Raw genomic sequence first — 17148 nt, 5'->3', positions numbered from 1 at the left:
TATTTAAAAGCATCATGGGGTAATGTAGGTTCTAAATTGTTCAAATCATGGCCCCCAGGGGTAGGGTGGGGCCACAATGGGGAATCAAAGTTTTACATTGAAATATAATGAAAAAATTCTTTAAAAATCTTCTCAAGAACCACTTGGCCAGAAAAGCTAATATTTATGTGGAAGCTTCCTGGGGTAGTGACCCCAAGGGGTAGAGTGGGGCCACAATAAGTATTACAAGGGGGAATATGAGTAGAAGAACAGCAGGGCAAAAGTTACTCTGGTGAGCGTTGTGGCCCATGGACCTCTTGTTTTCATTTCAGTGATTGTGACATCAAACAAAATGGATTCATACATAAAAACAGTGTAAATCATGTGATACATGCAACTATGTTTAACATGTGATAAAAAGAATCTTACAAGGATTACAGTTAGATATTTTTTTTTTATACAATGAGTGGTGTATTTTCTATTCCCTCGCCATAGAAAATTAGAATTGGGATAGAAAATACACAACCCAATGGTTAAAAATCACATCCAACCACAAAACATGAGAGATATCCCATATTTTAATTTGCACATAAACCAAATACATATTTTTATGAAGCATGTCGCCAACAGTATATTTTATCAACATGTTAAACCTTGTATTTATGAATTTGATATTCATGATGTAATGAGTACATATGCACATTGAACATATATATATCATCATAACAGTAACTTGATCCGAAGAGCCATATCATGTGGAGATGACAGATGGGGATCATCAGATCTAACGAGATGCAAAGTGACGATATGTGATATGGCTCTTCGGATCAAGTTACTGTTATGATGATGAATTATTATATACCCCTCTAAAATTAGCAAAATATAATAATTAAAAAGAAAACTTTTGGGATCAATTATACAACTTTTATCCATTAAACAAAACATTTTTTCAAGGAACTTTTTGATATGCAAAAAAAAAAAAAAAAAGTCATGCATACTATGTACTACGTCATCAGTTTCAAATAGGGGTGATATGGACTTGGAAAACTACAGTGTGGTGAATGTTGTATCACACCGTCATGTGGTTGCCTAAAATCAACAGTAAAACTGAGTGATACACAGTTGGATATATAATAAATGTGCTTATAATTATGTCTGTATGAAACGTACTTTCCTCTCATAAGAAATAAACAATCTGTGTTTTTTTTTAATCTTCAATAGGATCGTACACAGAGTCAGAAGAAAATCACGTATTTTATCAAGATCCATGCTCCCTGGGATGTCCTGTGCTTTTATGCAGAAGACCTGTGTTTTAGAGCACCCTTACAGGTAGGTTAAACAGCTAAATAGGCAAGGGAATATTTAAGGTTCATTGATACTCTGATAAGAGAGATAACTCTCAATGTAATAAAAATCAATTATTCCTTTTAAAAAAGCTGTCAAGTTGAAATGTCTTTTTTGTCCAATTTTGCCCTGCAAGCTTTACTAAAATTATTTACATTTTATTTATGAAATAGATTACATTTCTTTTGGAAAATCATAAGCTTAGAGCAAGAATTATGTTAGTGAACTGAGGAATTATGAACCTTAATGTTCATAATTTAAAAATAGAGTTTTGAAGTGACATCAACACTAAAGATCAAAATATTTTCCAAGAGATAAAAGACGTACTAGTATTTCAGTTATCTTCAAAATGAACATACATATAAAGTATTGATGCATAATTAATTTATTCAGGGACTGTATGGAAATACTTTGATTTCATGAGTGAAGTGAATGAAGATTTTAAATTTTTTGATGGATTTTAAAATTACTAAGCTGGAAACATTATAAATGATAAACAACTTCATAATCAATGCAAATCCTGCGTGAAAAACTTTTGTGTGAATCTCTCTGACTTATGTTTTCAAGATGCATGGCCAATTGTTCAAGTTTTCAGAGAAGGATCATTCATTGTTACTTAGGGTCAGACAACATATCCTCAAAAATATGTAACTTTTCCCAAGAATTTTTGATTAATATATTACTACTTTTAAGAAGTTTCCTTACAAAAAATTAGGGTACATTACCAGGCATTTGTGCAAGATTCCAGAGGATGACAATTTTCCTATATAATCCTATACTGGAAATCAATTGAACAGCTGACATCACAATTTTCGGTTTACCGGGTATATATTTTTCAGACATTTTGAACATAGTTTAGAAATTAAAAAAAATAATGATAATTATAGAGATTTTTGGTATATAATAAAGAAATGCAAAAACAGATATTCCAGGAAAGTGTCATCAGACCTTAATTAATTGGATCAAACTTGCATGGATTTTGAATCTAGAGATGCTTACTTCCAAACCTACTTGGAATATACATGTATATTCTATTGCTGAGTGACCCAGTGCCAGTTAAAAGTTTTATGAAGGAGGTCAAAACATTTGTCCTCAATTATGTTTTCCTTGGACTAACTGGCATTGCTGATGAGTTAAGTATATTTACTTGCAGAGGAGTTAAGTGGTTTCTCGGGGCTAATAATTGATTTAACAACTCTGGGAATCAATTTAATTCTCCAGCCCAGAAGCAGCTTATCATTAATTCATGTTTAAACATTAAAGATGAAACTTGTGTAAGAATACATAGGAAAAGTCTTCCTTTAGTTTTCTGGAAGAAATCCTGGTCTGATAGCTGTGAACAAGAAAAAGTGGCAAAAGATCTAGAAGTATAAATATTTGTTATATGTAACTATGCCCTTCTATCCCCTCCTACCCCCCACCTCTCCCACCCCACCCAACAACAACAATTTTAAAAGAAATTGCATTCTTTTATGTTCCATGTGCTTTTATCTGTTTTTTTTTTCAATTGTATAAAGAATATGAATTTCTTGGATAATTTAATTTCTTTTCCTTGGTTTAATATGATTTTAGGAATTGATACACAGTAAGGTTTGTTGCATTTTTCATTTATTTTGTTCCCATGCATTGGAAATTTCTCATATTATGCATAAGGTTACAATATCTGTCTCTGTAAAATCAAATAGATATTTCCCACATATATTGATCTTATATGTATCTGCATATCAAATGACTGTTACCTCAGATTGTACAGGACCATTGTTCTACGAGCCAGGGAGTATATTCTTAAATGTTAATTGTCTTATATGGTCTTGTCTTGGAGAGAAGGATTAGAGGCATTTATGCCTGCTGTTCCATCCAATTAATGTTTGATGCATAAAATATTTTTAAATTGAATATATTCTTATTGTCAGAATTTGAATATATATCTGTTTATATCATTCTTGACCTTAAAATACTTACTTTTGTTTACTTCCATGGAATGACTGCATGCTAAAGTACATGTACACTGTATCCCCTTAATACTGTACACCACCTCTTCTGCTTTCTTTTCCAATGATGTTATTTTATGATTCTGTTTACCTAAGTTTTCTCTGCTTTTAAGATTTGACAATGAAGTAATTATGAATATCGACTGACTGAAAATGATTTTCTCACCCTCGCAAAATTTATAGCCAAGTGAAGGATACTTGAATTACAATATAATAGGTATATTAAAACATCAGATAAAATCCAGATATTTTATTCCTATGACATATTTTTGGATAACTTACTGATCTATATTTACCATTTAGAAACAGGACAAGATTAAATATATTTGACATTTGCAAAATAAACAGTAAACAATGTGATAGTTTTTGCTATTAAGGTTCATTGATACTCTGATAAGAGAGGTAACTCTCAATGGGATAAAAATCTATTATTTCTTTATAAATATGTCAAGTTGAAATGTCTTTTTTTCCAATTTTGCCTTGCAAGCTATGCTAAAATTGTTTGTATTTTATTTATAAAATGCATTTTTTTTTGAAAATTTTGTAAGCTTAGAGGAATTATGAACTTTAATGAGTGTTTCTGCTATATTTAAGTAATCTGAAATTTGTTTCTGGATTTTGATACATGCTTAACTTGGTAATGTCTGATTATGGTGAATCAAGATATGTGTTAATTAAGAAGGAATATCAGCTGATATAAATAGTATCCTACATAACTGAAGGCCTAGTCTTCAGTAAATGATGATGATTTGAAAACCTTTAATTACAGAGACAGGTGTTTGAGTGTTTTTCATTAACTTTAAATCACTTTTTATTTGCAAGGAATTTATTTTTTGGTAATTACAAGAGACAGTTTGCTCTTGAAAATTTCATTCTTGCATGTATTCTTAAAGACTATGTAGAGCAAAATCCAAAAATTCTGTCCCACAAATAAAGAGTAAATGACTATCTCATGAAAATAAGCTGTCGCAAAAAATCTGGTAATCTCCACCCCAGTACAGTGTGTATTTACCATTTCATTTGATTTGTTGGTCAGTGCTTCCATGATGGAGGAACAAATCGGTTTCTTGTTCTGTCATGCCTCCTTGAAGGCAGTAACAATTCGGTTTGTTGTTCTGCCTTCATGATGAAGGTAACAATATACATTTACTGACTGGGTTCGAGGGCAACATGCGTTTTGTCGGACCCAAGAACCAAACTGTTTGCCTGAGGCCAGTTTCGTTCGAGGGGTCAACAAAACGCATTTTGTCCGAGAACACAGTCAATAAATGTTTTGTTATACCTTTTATTTATTTATTTTATTATTATTTATTTTTGACATACACCAACGAATGCAAATGAGATTTAGCTGACCCTGCCCATTATGTGACGTAACCTGTCAAACATCTCATCGACAGGTCCAATATCTCACTCCGCGGTCAAACATCGATTTTTTTATGCCCGCTCAGTAAAACATTGGAAATGTTAGCCTTTTATTAGTATTGATTTATATAGGAACAAATTTTTAAAGGTATAACAATTTGGTTTGTTGTTCTGCCTCCATGATGAAGTTAACTATTTCGTTTGTTGTTCTGCCTTCATGATGGAGGTACCAATTGGTTTGTTGTTCTGCCTCCATGATGAAGGTAACAATTTGGTTTGTTGTTCTGCCTCCATGATGGAGGTACTAATTGGTTTGTTGTTCTGCCTCTATGATGGAGGTAACAATTGAACTGTTTTATATACAAGTGTTTAGTTAAAACTTTCTTAGAAGATGAGACATGAAATTTAATTATAATTCATTTGTGCTGTAGCAGCTACATGTGTATTGATGATTGATATTATCTTTGACAATGTTCATATGCTGTTTGCATTACAAGAGAAGACCTGATAAATCAGCCTGGCAGCATCTAATGTTTTGAATCTGAATATAATTGTGGGCTTCAGACTGTCATAGAATGAAAATATCAGACAAACTAATGTAAAGCTAGCCCACTCAAAAGAAAGTGTAAAAGAACGTGGGCTAGGGAGCGCTTCAGATGCTTTTAAATGTAACAGTTAATCTTAATTGTTATAAACAGCCAATAGATGGACTTCATTTCTAGACAGGCTATATCATTTCCAGTTTGTTGCAGAATTAATGGCTTATAATTATTTTATATAAGATTAAAATGTTCATCTCTTTGCATCACTACTGTTCTAGTCAATTTTTTCTTATCAAATAATGAAATTCATGAAACAGCATTGATTCAAAATTCATATTCATTAATCAATATTCATTTCTTTCCATCCTTTCTATCTCGAGTCACCCTGTTTCTTAAGTGATGAAATTGGTGTAACAGAATTAGTAACTGTTATATTTCCATGGATTTTTCAATGTAAAACTCCTTTATACTGAACATTGTCACCAGCGTGAATTGACAAATAAAACGAAGTATCTTTACTGACAAGCCAGTTATTGTATGTCAGACATTCAATGGAAATGTTCATATTGCATGCCAGCTAGAGAAATCTATTTTCTATCCTATCATTAAGAGAAATGGAAGACAAATATAAATTGGCTTTGTTCAAAAGTCATAGTCTTTATTTTCCCCATAGTCAGTGCAGATTGTTAAGGTTAGCTTTTTCATCTGATTTATGGCTATTGTTTGACATAAAGATTTTGATTTATCACAAGTTTTTTTTTTCCAAAAAGAATTCAATTCAGTAACCAACATAAACACTTGGGAAATACTGAATGTTTTCATGGAAAAACTCATTTTGGCTACCAGAATGATTGAGGCATTTTAGCAATTCTCTTTTTCTATGGTATTGAATTTTCAAAGATGCCATACTCAGATGGCTTGAAAATGATAAAAGCTCCACTACAAACTAAAACAAGAGCAGAGTCTCTACTGCAGATCATGAATAAATTTATTGTTTGTTAAATATTTACATTTCCAATGTTTTTGTCCGAGATAAGATTACAAATTGTAAAAATACTTTATTTCTACATAAATCTACTGGTTCATCGATAGGCACGGTTAAAAAAAAAATCACGTGCGGGGCGGGACAAATAGACAGAAGCGGGGCTATTAGCACGGGAATTTGCAGAATCAGGAGCATGTAAATATAAGGAATAACTGTCTTATTTTTTGGATTCATGACGATGATCAATCGATTGGCTTGCGTGATAATTTTATGCATAAACGCCTTCGGCGTTTATGCAAATTATCACGCAAGCCACTCGATTGATCACATCATGAATCCAAAAAATAAGACAGTTATTCCTTAATTAATAGCCTTTTAAAAGTATGTGTATCATTATATTTCATATACATTTAATATGATTTTTTATTATAAATGTTGTGCATTGGAGATAAATTTTTACCCTTGGTTACCACATTATCATTGATCATGATGTTTCTTTATTATCCTTGTTTGTGTCATATTTTTGGCATTTATACAATTGATATTATATGTCTATAGGCACATCCCAATCCTGCAGACAACTGGTCAGAGAATGTACTCCGAGCTCTACACATACCAAACCTTATGTCTGATGATGTACCTAACCAGCCAATGGACTTCTACACATGCCAGTTCAAAATGTCAAAACTGGATAGGTAAGTATAAAATTTTGTTTGTATGTGTTCATGCATGGGAGTGGAATGGAGGGAGGGGAGATAACAAAGTAGGTGGGAAAACTCTTGTCAGCCCTCTAGTTAGACATTTTTTTTTAACTTAAAGTGTGTGATATAGTCTGATTAAAATCAATCCTTTTCCTCTGCACAAATATGGTCAATAATAATAAATACTGAAATAACTTTTTTTGCAGATTTTTGGGAAGTGATAATAAGGACACATACTTCACAAACATTCAGAGACATCGAGTGGTGTGGGAGATTTTGTCTACCACTGCATACGGAAAGAAGAAGAGGGCAGAAATAGGGATAGAAAGGCTCTTAGAAGAGGATGTTTTCAAAGCAGCATTCCCCTTACATGATGTGAGTGACTCTTTGGTTTCTCAGCTCCCCTGAGTCTATCAGTTTTAGTTAGTTATTTTACAGTGTAATACATGTAATTCATCAATAGAGTATATATTTTCGTGACACCTTATTTACACGAGATAGCTATTTGTTATTTATAAGCAAGACAAAATTTTAGCGAGCTGCGGTTACTGCAATATTTAATCCTTTACATTACAAATATATGTGAGAATAAAATATTCGCGAGCAGACAGACTCGCGTAATGAAATGAAAATAAAGTTCTCACGAATAAAAAGTTATTTACAGTAGTACAAAATTCACATCATAAAATTTAACAGGAGTAACCCTATTGTTTCAGATCTTTCCCAAGGTATGTCTTTTGAAGTTCTTCAGATATTTTATCTTAATTGTGATATATATATATTAATTCTTCTGTAGGGTCCATATGAGAAACCAGATCATGGCATTAGTCCTGAAGATATGAACCATCGGCAGGTCTTGTATGAGTACTGGGCCCGATGGGGAAAGTGGTACAAGTACCAACCATTAGACCATATCAGAGAGTACTTTGGGGAGAAAATCGGCATATACTTTGCTTGGTTAGGTGAGAACTTTCAACTGAAGCATAGGAGCTAGCTTGTGTTATATAATCTGGTAGTTAGAACTCTTTAATAACCTACGTGTACTAGAGGTTATATTTTACAGTAAAACTAGTCTAATGCGAACACCACTGGTTCTTAAGAAAGTGGCCAGATTAGACAAGATTTCGAATTAGACAACTTTTTAAGCAATTGAATTAACTGAAAGAGACTAAATAAGTTTACATCATAATAGGCAATATTGCAGAATACACAACATCTGGATTAGACAGATTTTACTGTATTTATTTTTTTATAGGATTTTACACGGCGTGGTTGTTACCTGCTGCTGTTGTTGGGATTATTGTGTTTGTTTACGGAGTCATTTCTGTGTTCCATAATGTCCCAGTGTGAGTGAAACTATTTATAATATGACAGAATTTAAATATTCATGATATTTATAGCACAAAATTTGAAATTTATTGACTGAATTCTGTAAAACTCAAAGTGCAATTTGTCCAAACATGAACAGTTATCATTATAGAGTATATGTTCTCCTTTTGGTGGGTTTTTGTATTCAAAGTTTATTCTCATAAAAAAAAAAAATACAGTGGTAAAATAGTTTCCTGACTTCTGATCTTTGTCATAGAGAAATATAAAAGCCTTTGAAGGAATATAAAAACTGAACTAAAAGCATTCCCAATACTATTTATTTTTCAGAAATGATGTGTGTTCAAGTGGCAAGGACTACAAAATGTGTCCCCTGTGTGATGAGAAGATAGGCTGTGCTTACTGGTACCTTTCAGATGTCTGTACTTATGTCAAAATAGCCTATCTGTTTGATCACCCAGCTACTGTGGCTTATGCTGTGTTTGTGTCATTCTGGGGTAGGTCTTTTTTCTCTTGGTACGTCTTTTTTTATTATCTTTTTTTTTTTTTTTTTATTAAATTGCAGTTAGCACTTTCTTTATGTGTATATTTACATCAAAGATCACAGTGGTATGATTTGTAGTGGTCAACAAGCACTCTGCAAACTTGCAGAACACAACTTTCTGCAGTGTACTGTTACTGAAGTCCTAACATATTTCAGAATGCTGTGTTTTTAACATTTTGTCATTTTTATTTACGATCAGCTGTAACCTTTCTGGAGTACTGGAAAAGAAAGAATGCTAGCTTAGCTCATCATTGGGATGTCCTAGACTTTGAAGATGAAGAGGTTACAGTTTTCTTTTTCAAAGTTATCAGTCTCTTATTAGGATTATAATTAAATGTTGTGGAAATCTATTTTACAGTGGACACTCTAGCTGTTGATGGCTATTGTAGAGTTTATCATATTCAAACAGAAAGGAATACATGATTAATATACACATGCATATCAAATGCATGTTCATCTGTAAATTTGGATTATTTTTTGTTTTTATACAATTTAAGTCGATAATTCTTAGTGCATATACCTTGGACTTAATATTTTGGGTATTGGCCACCTAAGGTTTCATAGAAATATAACTATAAATATATTGTATTTAGCATGTACAATATTTGGCAAAAATTGATTTTGAACCAGTTAGTGTATTCTGATTTAGCGCTTTCTGAATGTGCTATATACAGTATACACCACAAGATATTTAGTAATGTACTTGATCTAGCGGAAGCTGTTTTCTATGAAAGGCGCTAAATAATACACACCCAAATGTAATAGATTTACAGTAATTCATTTATACAATCTACTGGGTATGTTTTCTAATACTCCAGTATATGCTGGAATAGTTTAATGAAAAGCCAAACTTCAACTAATCTTCATTTCTATAATATGGCTACATGTAATTTAATATATCTACCCATTTTCAACTTGTCGATAAATTTTTGCAGGAGAGACCCAGACCAGAGTATGCTGCAAAGGCTCCAACATACGAGAAGAACCCCATAACGGGGGTTAAAGAGCCTCATTTTCCTCCAAGAGATAGAATCCCCAGAATTTTATCAGGATTTGGAGTCATCATTTTAATGGTTATGCTTGTTTGGTTTCTTACTTCAAGTATTATGTTAATTTAACGAATTCTCTTAAAAATAAACAAAAAAAATCAATGCAAAATCTTGGCATGGGTTTATGTTTGAAACACATTCAAATTGATTTAGGTACCAGTGCTTTTAATTGAATATAACTTGTACATCAATATAAAAAATTACAGTACATTAATTCTTGTATTTGTGGATCATAATGGATTATATTGTATTAATGAATATATGAACGACTAATGAGAAAACATTTCATTATGTTTTTGAAGTTTTCTTCCTTTTTTCCTCATTCTAGATGTCGCTGGTCCTGATATTCATCGTTGCCGTCATTATGTACAGAATTTTAGTTAGTATACCTTTGTTTCAAAATAAGACACTGCGAGGCCAGGCCAACCTTATTGCCAGCACCAGTGCAGCTGTGGTCAACTTGATTTTGATTATGGCTCTTGGAAAAGTTTACGAAAAATTAGCATTAAAACTTACACAGTGGGGTGCGTACTTGTTAGCATAAAATTTCACCATGTATTTGGAGCATAAAAGTAAATATATATTTTTGTGTATGATCAGAAATTATTGGTGATATGAATATAATACTTAAATTTAAAGAAGACAATAAAGTACTTCTTTCCTGATATTTTGAAATTGATGTAGAATGTACATAAATTTTAAAAGTCTTGTATGGGAATAGTTATACATGTATTAAAGTTTAATTTTTATTTTTAGAGATGCATCGAACTCAGACTGAATTTGAAGATCAGCTGACCTTTAAAGTGTTCATTTTCCAATTTGTGAATTTCTACTCTTCAATTATTTATGTAGCATTTTTTAAGGGAAAGTAAGATTTTTGATATTATTCAGTCTTAGAATTTTGAAATCAGTATCCAAGTTAATAGATTTTCAGATATGTAATACACTAACAATTTTTTGTCTGCAGGTTTAATGGTTATCCCGGTCACTACACAAAGTTATTAGGTTTAAGGAATGAAGAGGTACATTTGTAGTCAGATTTATGTATAACTATCTGAATAGTACAAGTTAAGGAATGTATTTACACCCTGAGTTGAAAAATTTGCCTTAACAAATGGCCACTACACACATCATGCAGCAGAAATACCCTGTAGAATTATATATTAGAGGATTCAAGTTTTATTTACTCATTTAAAAAGTACATTTGGGTATTGTAGTGTAATAATGGAGGCTGCCTGATAGAGTTGACACAGCAGCTTGCAGTCATCATGATCGGCAAACAGATGATTAACAATGCACAGGAAATCATTATACCGTAAGGAAGAGTCTCTGAAGAGATGAGCCGCAATTCATTGTTTTTGATATCTAATTTAAAATAAAAGAGAATTTCTTTAAAACCAAATTTTCCCACATTCTACAGATATATGGAATATCAAGGGCCTTCATTCAAAATGTTTAAATCATTGATTATCCTCATTGCCTTACTCAACATGCATTGTAAACTGTATCTTACTCTTTTTCTCTGGAGGTCATTGCTTTGTAACCCTTTGGGTTGTTGCTATAATCATGTTTTCTATAATTATGTGCAAGCAAGTTTTATTCTTATTTGATAGTTATATTGATAATTTTTCTGATGAAATGATTATTTAACAATAATAAGAGTCCTCCTCTTTTAACAGAAAGATGAAAGCATTTTGGCACAGATGTAAGACCAGCCTGGATAAGAGTGCTGTCAACAGTAGATGGGAGGAGGACTATCAGCTGATTGAGAATGAGGGACTGTTTGAGGAATACTTGGAGATGGGTAAGATTTGATGATATGCTGAAAAGTACATTTGTAACTGAATGTGTATACATTTGACTTTAAATTATCCATCTTGTTCAAATAGATAATTACCCAGCACTGTCAGTCTTAGTTTTTCAGTGTAGTTTGACCTATTTCAGTGCTACAGTTTGGATTTATCACAATATTTGTGGCTGCGTTTCCCCTGGCTCCTCTGTTTGCTCTGCTGAATAACTGGGTGGAGATTCGACTGGATGCCCACAAGTTTGTCTGTGAAACCCGTCGACCTGTAGCCGAGAGGGCACAGGATATTGGAGTTTGGTTTAAAATCTTGGATGCACTTGCCCAGCTGGCTGTAATAAGCAATGTAAGCAAAATTTTCAGTACCATTCTATAGATGGTATGTAAAGTTTACACAAATTATCCTAAACATGAAAAAAAAAGTAATGAGAAAAAGAAAGACAGGTCAGTTTTTAAAGACTATAGTGAATATTCATTGCGGTGAAAGGTACTGTTGGAGTCCTACCTGTCAGTGTGAGTGACACAGTGATACCCAAAAAGTATAAGATGTTACTGTAAATATTCATATTTTTAAGAGGATACATATATTTTCAGGCTTTTCTGATAGCGTTTACATCTGAGTTTTTACCTCGCCTCCTCTACCAGTACCAGTATAATTGGAATCTGGAAGGATACATTAATTTTACTCTTGCTGTGTCTCCACCGGGCACCATGAACCAAACCTGCAGGTTTGTTTATTAAACTGACAGAAATTAAATCCTTATAGGTGCTTTCATATTGAATTCGTAAAAAAAAATTTTTTTTGATATTATCTCAATGACCAAGGTCAGTACTGAGAAAATTTAAATTAAAATTTAAAAATTTAAATAAAATTATATTCATTTCAGGTACAAAGAATTCCGGGATGATGAAGGACATTACACACTGTTTTACTGGCATTTACTTGCTGTCAGATTAGCATTTGTCATCTTATTTGAGGTAACTTTTGAAACATTATTAAGATTATTCATTTCCGATACTAAAATCAATTTTTGTCAGTAATGTAAAATGGTTTCATTATGGGCAGTGTAAATTAAGTGTTCATTAAAGTTAATGTCTTATAATGAGCAGTGCTTGTTTAATGTTAATGGCAATATTTAATAAATATGAAAACATCTGAAAGTCACCTAGAAATGTTAGATGTTTAAGTGCACTTGTTCAGCATTATTGCAGGGCTTAACAATTCTTCATTCAATATTCCAGCATGTAGTGTTTGGGATATGTAAGTTAATAGATTTCCTGGTGCCCGATGTACCTGAAGCTTTAGAACTGAAAATCAAAAGGGAGAGATACTTAGCCAAGCAGGCCCTGGCAGATACAGATACCATAATGAAGGTAAGGCTCACCTGGGAGAAATAAGTTGCCTGTAACCAAGTACATGTACATTGGGTAACTGTACATTGTTTGGTTTAAGTAACTTATGCTGCCGCTGTGTGTTTGGTGAATTGTGCTTTTGCATTCTGTGAAGATAATTTAACCCGTATGACAAAAAAAAATGCTTTAAAAAAAAGTTTGTCTTGTTTAATATATATTTTGCTGTTTCTTCAAAAGGTAGACTACCTTAGTTGAAGTGATTACATATACTGGATGACAAGTTTCTTATAAGCATGTCCAGTATATTTATTCCAAATAAGTTTGGATTAGAATTTGGTATTTCATAAAAAGCAAAATTTTGTTATTTGATATTTATAATGTTGATACAATTTGTGTATAGACCATACATCCAGAGGATGAGGTATGAATTGTCAATGTTGTTCACAACGTGTGTTAGAATCTGAAATATTGGTACAGAAGCATGGATAATAAAGCATGGGATTAAATATATCACAGTACACATTTAAACAATAATTTTATTCAAATGGAGATGATTTATAGTAATCATAATTTTTGACAATCACCCCCTGTTTACCTGTGTTGCTGCAGTTTTCAAATTATACCAACAAACAGAGCACTGCACTTTTATATAGATATTCCCTGTGTCCACTTAGTAAATTTTGTATGAGAAATTTTATAACCAAATTCTCAAGATGATAAAAGTATTTTGCGAAAGCATTTGTAATGAATACATTCATTTGCCACAAGCGACATATCTATTGTAACTTTTGACAGTTCTGAATATAAATAAAGAATCTGTGCTGATAACTAGACTCTGCCTGTTAAAAGTACATATTCCATAAATAGTCTGTCTGACACAAGTACAGTCAACATCCTTACTGAATCTCAATCTGCCCTGGAGTCATGATTTATTTAGGATATAAACATAAAAAAATATCGTAATGGACAATATGAAGCCTTGTTCAGGTTGAAGTATCAGCTTTTAAAAGTGAACACAAAACTAAATAAAACAAGCATGCCTGTGTAAGACCGAGTCTTGTGATGTATATAATATGTATTGTCCCTGTGAGTTGTGTTCCTCCATTGTTGTTGTTCTAATAGATACGTTGTGAAACAGTGTGAAAATTTTTAACTGACATAAAATTGTAACTTTCTTGTACTAGTATGTGTTCTTTTAAAGATTAACTCTAACTGACAGACATGGAAAGTTTGATTTGCTGTGTCTCTTTTCTGTCAAATCTTTAGAAATAACTAGTTTATATGTCTCCAATGTTTGAACCCATTTAAATTTTCTTTATGATTGGAATCATATTACTTAAATTAGAAGTAGAGGTAGTAAGAAATATCCTTCTATGCTTGGAAATATTAAATACACATATGAAACAAAAGGTAATTCAGATGAATACAAAATTAATGTAACATTTTCTAATTTTTTATTTATTGGTTTATATATTTATTTATTGGGGGGGGGAGAAAATGCTAACTTTGGACAATACTTAAATGTTTCTGGCTAAATAAACGGTATTCATACTTGTATTTACTTCCTGTAGATTGCCCGTGGAGATGACGAAGATGATGAAGAAGGTGTCCTGGTGTCGACCGTACCAAAGGGAGGTTCAAACCAGCAACCTGTGGAGGACAATAAGGTCTAGTTACTCCGACATTCTGGTGTCGATTGTCCCAGAAGAACGTTCAACCCAGCAAAATGTGGAGGACATTAAAATTTATTTACTCTGACATTCCCTCATCACACTTTAAGATGTCTCAAATTTAAACTCTGTGGGGAGAGGAGAACAATATCATGTCTTTCTTTCTTAACAGTTGTGTGTGTATTAGATTTTACATTGGGTTTAGATGCAATACATTAGATAAAAATGATAGTTAAACTATTCCTACATGTTAGTCTGTTACACTTCTATTGGTTTATCTTCCTCTTAAGTAGTTGTACTAATTGTTTAGAACAGCTTTTAATAAAGGTTTGAGCTTTATGATATGATAATGCCAATTAATACTTCCACTTTACATTGTTACTATTATATGTCTGTATGTGATTTTTTCATTCTGCTAAATTTGTGTTTCAAATATATAAGGACCAGTTATTTCACTTGTCTATACTTATTTATTTTGTAGTTTCTTTTTCAACATAATTTCAATTTATTTGTACATCATTTAAAATTATTACATTTTACTTAATCTTGCATTCCTCATACTAAACATACCGAAACAGTAAGGGATTAAATTATTATACTTACAGTGTATATACAACAGAATTATATAAGAGCAGCTGGTGTTATGAAAACTTTATACAAATACTGTCCATGTATTGGGACCAACTTAAGGTTTTTGTTTTAAAAAAATTAATTTTATCTCACTTTTAGTTTTCAGACTCCGATGTTTATATTTTCTGATTGCTAAACTATTGCTGTAGACAGATAATGTTAAAATGTCATGATAGACAGATAGTACTGAAAAATGGCTGAAATACCATAGTAGACAGATAGTGCTAAGATTTAGCTGTATAGACAGTGCTAAACTGTCAATGTAGAATTGGTCTATTTAAGTAATATGCACATTATTTTATTTGCTTCATGCACATTTACTAGTTGAAAATATATATCATTGAATGCTGTGTTAGCTACATGAACTATTACATGGTTTTGTTGGCTACATTTATTGTATTATAAATGCACGGTGGGATTGGAAAGGAGTCATATTAACACTTACTAAGCTCTCTTCCTTCAGATGCATTACAAATATGTATATCAAATGTATATTGGGTCACAGTTAAAACAATACAAGTAGTGTGCTTAAAACCATATGGGTATATTATGATAACATTTTATAGACATGGTGTATTAGACACCACCATTAAGTTCAGCATGGTATCAGCATTCAGCTTGTTATAAAAACTAGAACTGCTTTTACATGTAGCAATGCGTGATAATATATTAAAACCTGCAATTATTCCTTAAAGCAATAATGAGTATTCTACGTCTGTATTTATATTAGGCAATCCAGTAGGAATTTTATATTTAAATGCTGCAACACAAATGCTTAATGCCTATGAAATGGTATATGGTACTTAGGGAAGTTTTCTTCCCCTGTGTAATGAGTAAAGCTATTTTTCATGGAAATATTCTTATCCATTGAAAACCAGTTAATTCCTACATACTGTTGCTCTTATCAATTTATAATCTTACGATATTGCATTTTAAAAGAAAATATATGCTTTAATTAATTTATATGCAATGCTTTAGCAATTAGCATATATATTAATGTTCTTATACATAACTAATGGAGTCTGATCTCTGTGACAATCTTTAATGCTAAAATATGTCAGAACAGAATTTTTTGTTGGCTTTGATCCTATAAAGTGAATTGTTTGTTAGATATGAGTAATAAGTCCTCACCATTGACTGCTACAATAGACAGATGTTGATTTTATAGGGTACACCTGTTACTGTATACAGTTCTGAGATTTTCACTTTATCTCTCTTTTGAATTCTTGGTTCATTTATTTTATCAATGTTAATATCACTAACTTTACTTATACAGTGTACATATATGTCATGAAGCTGAGCTACAGTGAAAAACTAGGCTGCGTGTATACATTACAAATATTCACCTGTGGACCTTTTGTATTTATTATAATCAGTCTTGTGATATGACATGTATTGTTCCCTTGTTAAAATCTTCCTATTTTTGATATTTGTTGTGTATTTATCTCGCAGATCTCCCTGATTTTTTGTTATATACTGTTATTATTTGGTCTGTTGGACTTCTATGAAAGTGTTAGAAGACAAGGACTACGCATAATGCTATGATTGAATCTCAAATGTTTATTTTATACTCTTAAATCAATTAAACACTCTTTAGCATGTGTGATTGTTGTGTTAATTAATAATAGTGAGAAAGAAAGTTGGAGAAGATGGGAAAAGCTTATGCAGCATTCTTCTATAAGTTTATAAAACCTCCCGTCTGTTGTCATTCAAAAATGACACAAAATTTACAACGCATACTTTTTCGAGAAGTTTTCCAAATGAATTATTACATCTGAGTTCTAGGAGGAAGTGCATATATACTCCCTGAACAGCTTGATGCTGCTACCAGATATGCTTGGATTGGGTGTAGTAGCGCATCTATAAAG

General features: G+C 32.1%; 1 protein-coding gene across 6 annotated transcripts in view; it reads left to right on the top strand.

The window, feature by feature from the left end:
- LOC133172565 (anoctamin-7-like) overlaps positions 1-16881 on the top strand; it is a 39542-nt gene extending 22661 nt beyond the window's left edge. For 3 of the 6 annotated variants that reach the window (XM_061307482.1, XM_061307481.1, XM_061307486.1), the window contains 20 exons: positions 1201-1308; positions 2896-2913; positions 6762-6898; positions 7111-7279; positions 7701-7866; positions 8160-8250; positions 8561-8727; positions 8974-9056; positions 9710-9847; positions 10152-10347; positions 10580-10691; positions 10791-10845; positions 11041-11138; positions 11503-11627; positions 11768-11973; positions 12222-12355; positions 12515-12605; positions 12870-13001; positions 13381-13401; positions 14552-16881. In XM_061307482.1, coding sequence (XP_061163466.1) covers positions 1201-1308; positions 2896-2913; positions 6762-6898; positions 7111-7279; positions 7701-7866; positions 8160-8250; positions 8561-8727; positions 8974-9056; positions 9710-9847; positions 10152-10347; positions 10580-10691; positions 10791-10845; positions 11041-11138; positions 11503-11627; positions 11768-11973; positions 12222-12355; positions 12515-12605; positions 12870-13001; positions 13381-13401; positions 14552-14653 — 2349 coding nt within the window. In that variant the 3' untranslated portion in view covers positions 14654-16881. The remainder of the gene's footprint in view (positions 1-1200; positions 1309-2895; positions 2914-6761; positions 6899-7110; positions 7280-7700; positions 7867-8159; positions 8251-8560; positions 8728-8973; positions 9057-9709; positions 9848-10151; positions 10348-10579; positions 10692-10790; positions 10846-11040; positions 11139-11502; positions 11628-11767; positions 11974-12221; positions 12356-12514; positions 12606-12869; positions 13002-13380; positions 13402-14551) is intronic. The other 3 variants (XM_061307483.1, XM_061307484.1, XM_061307485.1) reach the window with 3 other exon arrangements.
- The last annotated feature ends 267 nt before the right edge of the window (positions 16882-17148 follow it).

This window comes from Saccostrea echinata, unplaced genomic scaffold (assembly GCF_033153115.1).
Source record: "Saccostrea echinata isolate AGI-Se365-2 ecotype Australia unplaced genomic scaffold, CSIRO_AGI_Sech_v1 ptg000054l, whole genome shotgun sequence".
NCBI classification, from domain to species: domain Eukaryota; kingdom Metazoa; phylum Mollusca; class Bivalvia; order Ostreida; family Ostreidae; genus Saccostrea; species Saccostrea echinata.
This window is presented reverse-complemented; position numbering and strand designations above follow the sequence as displayed.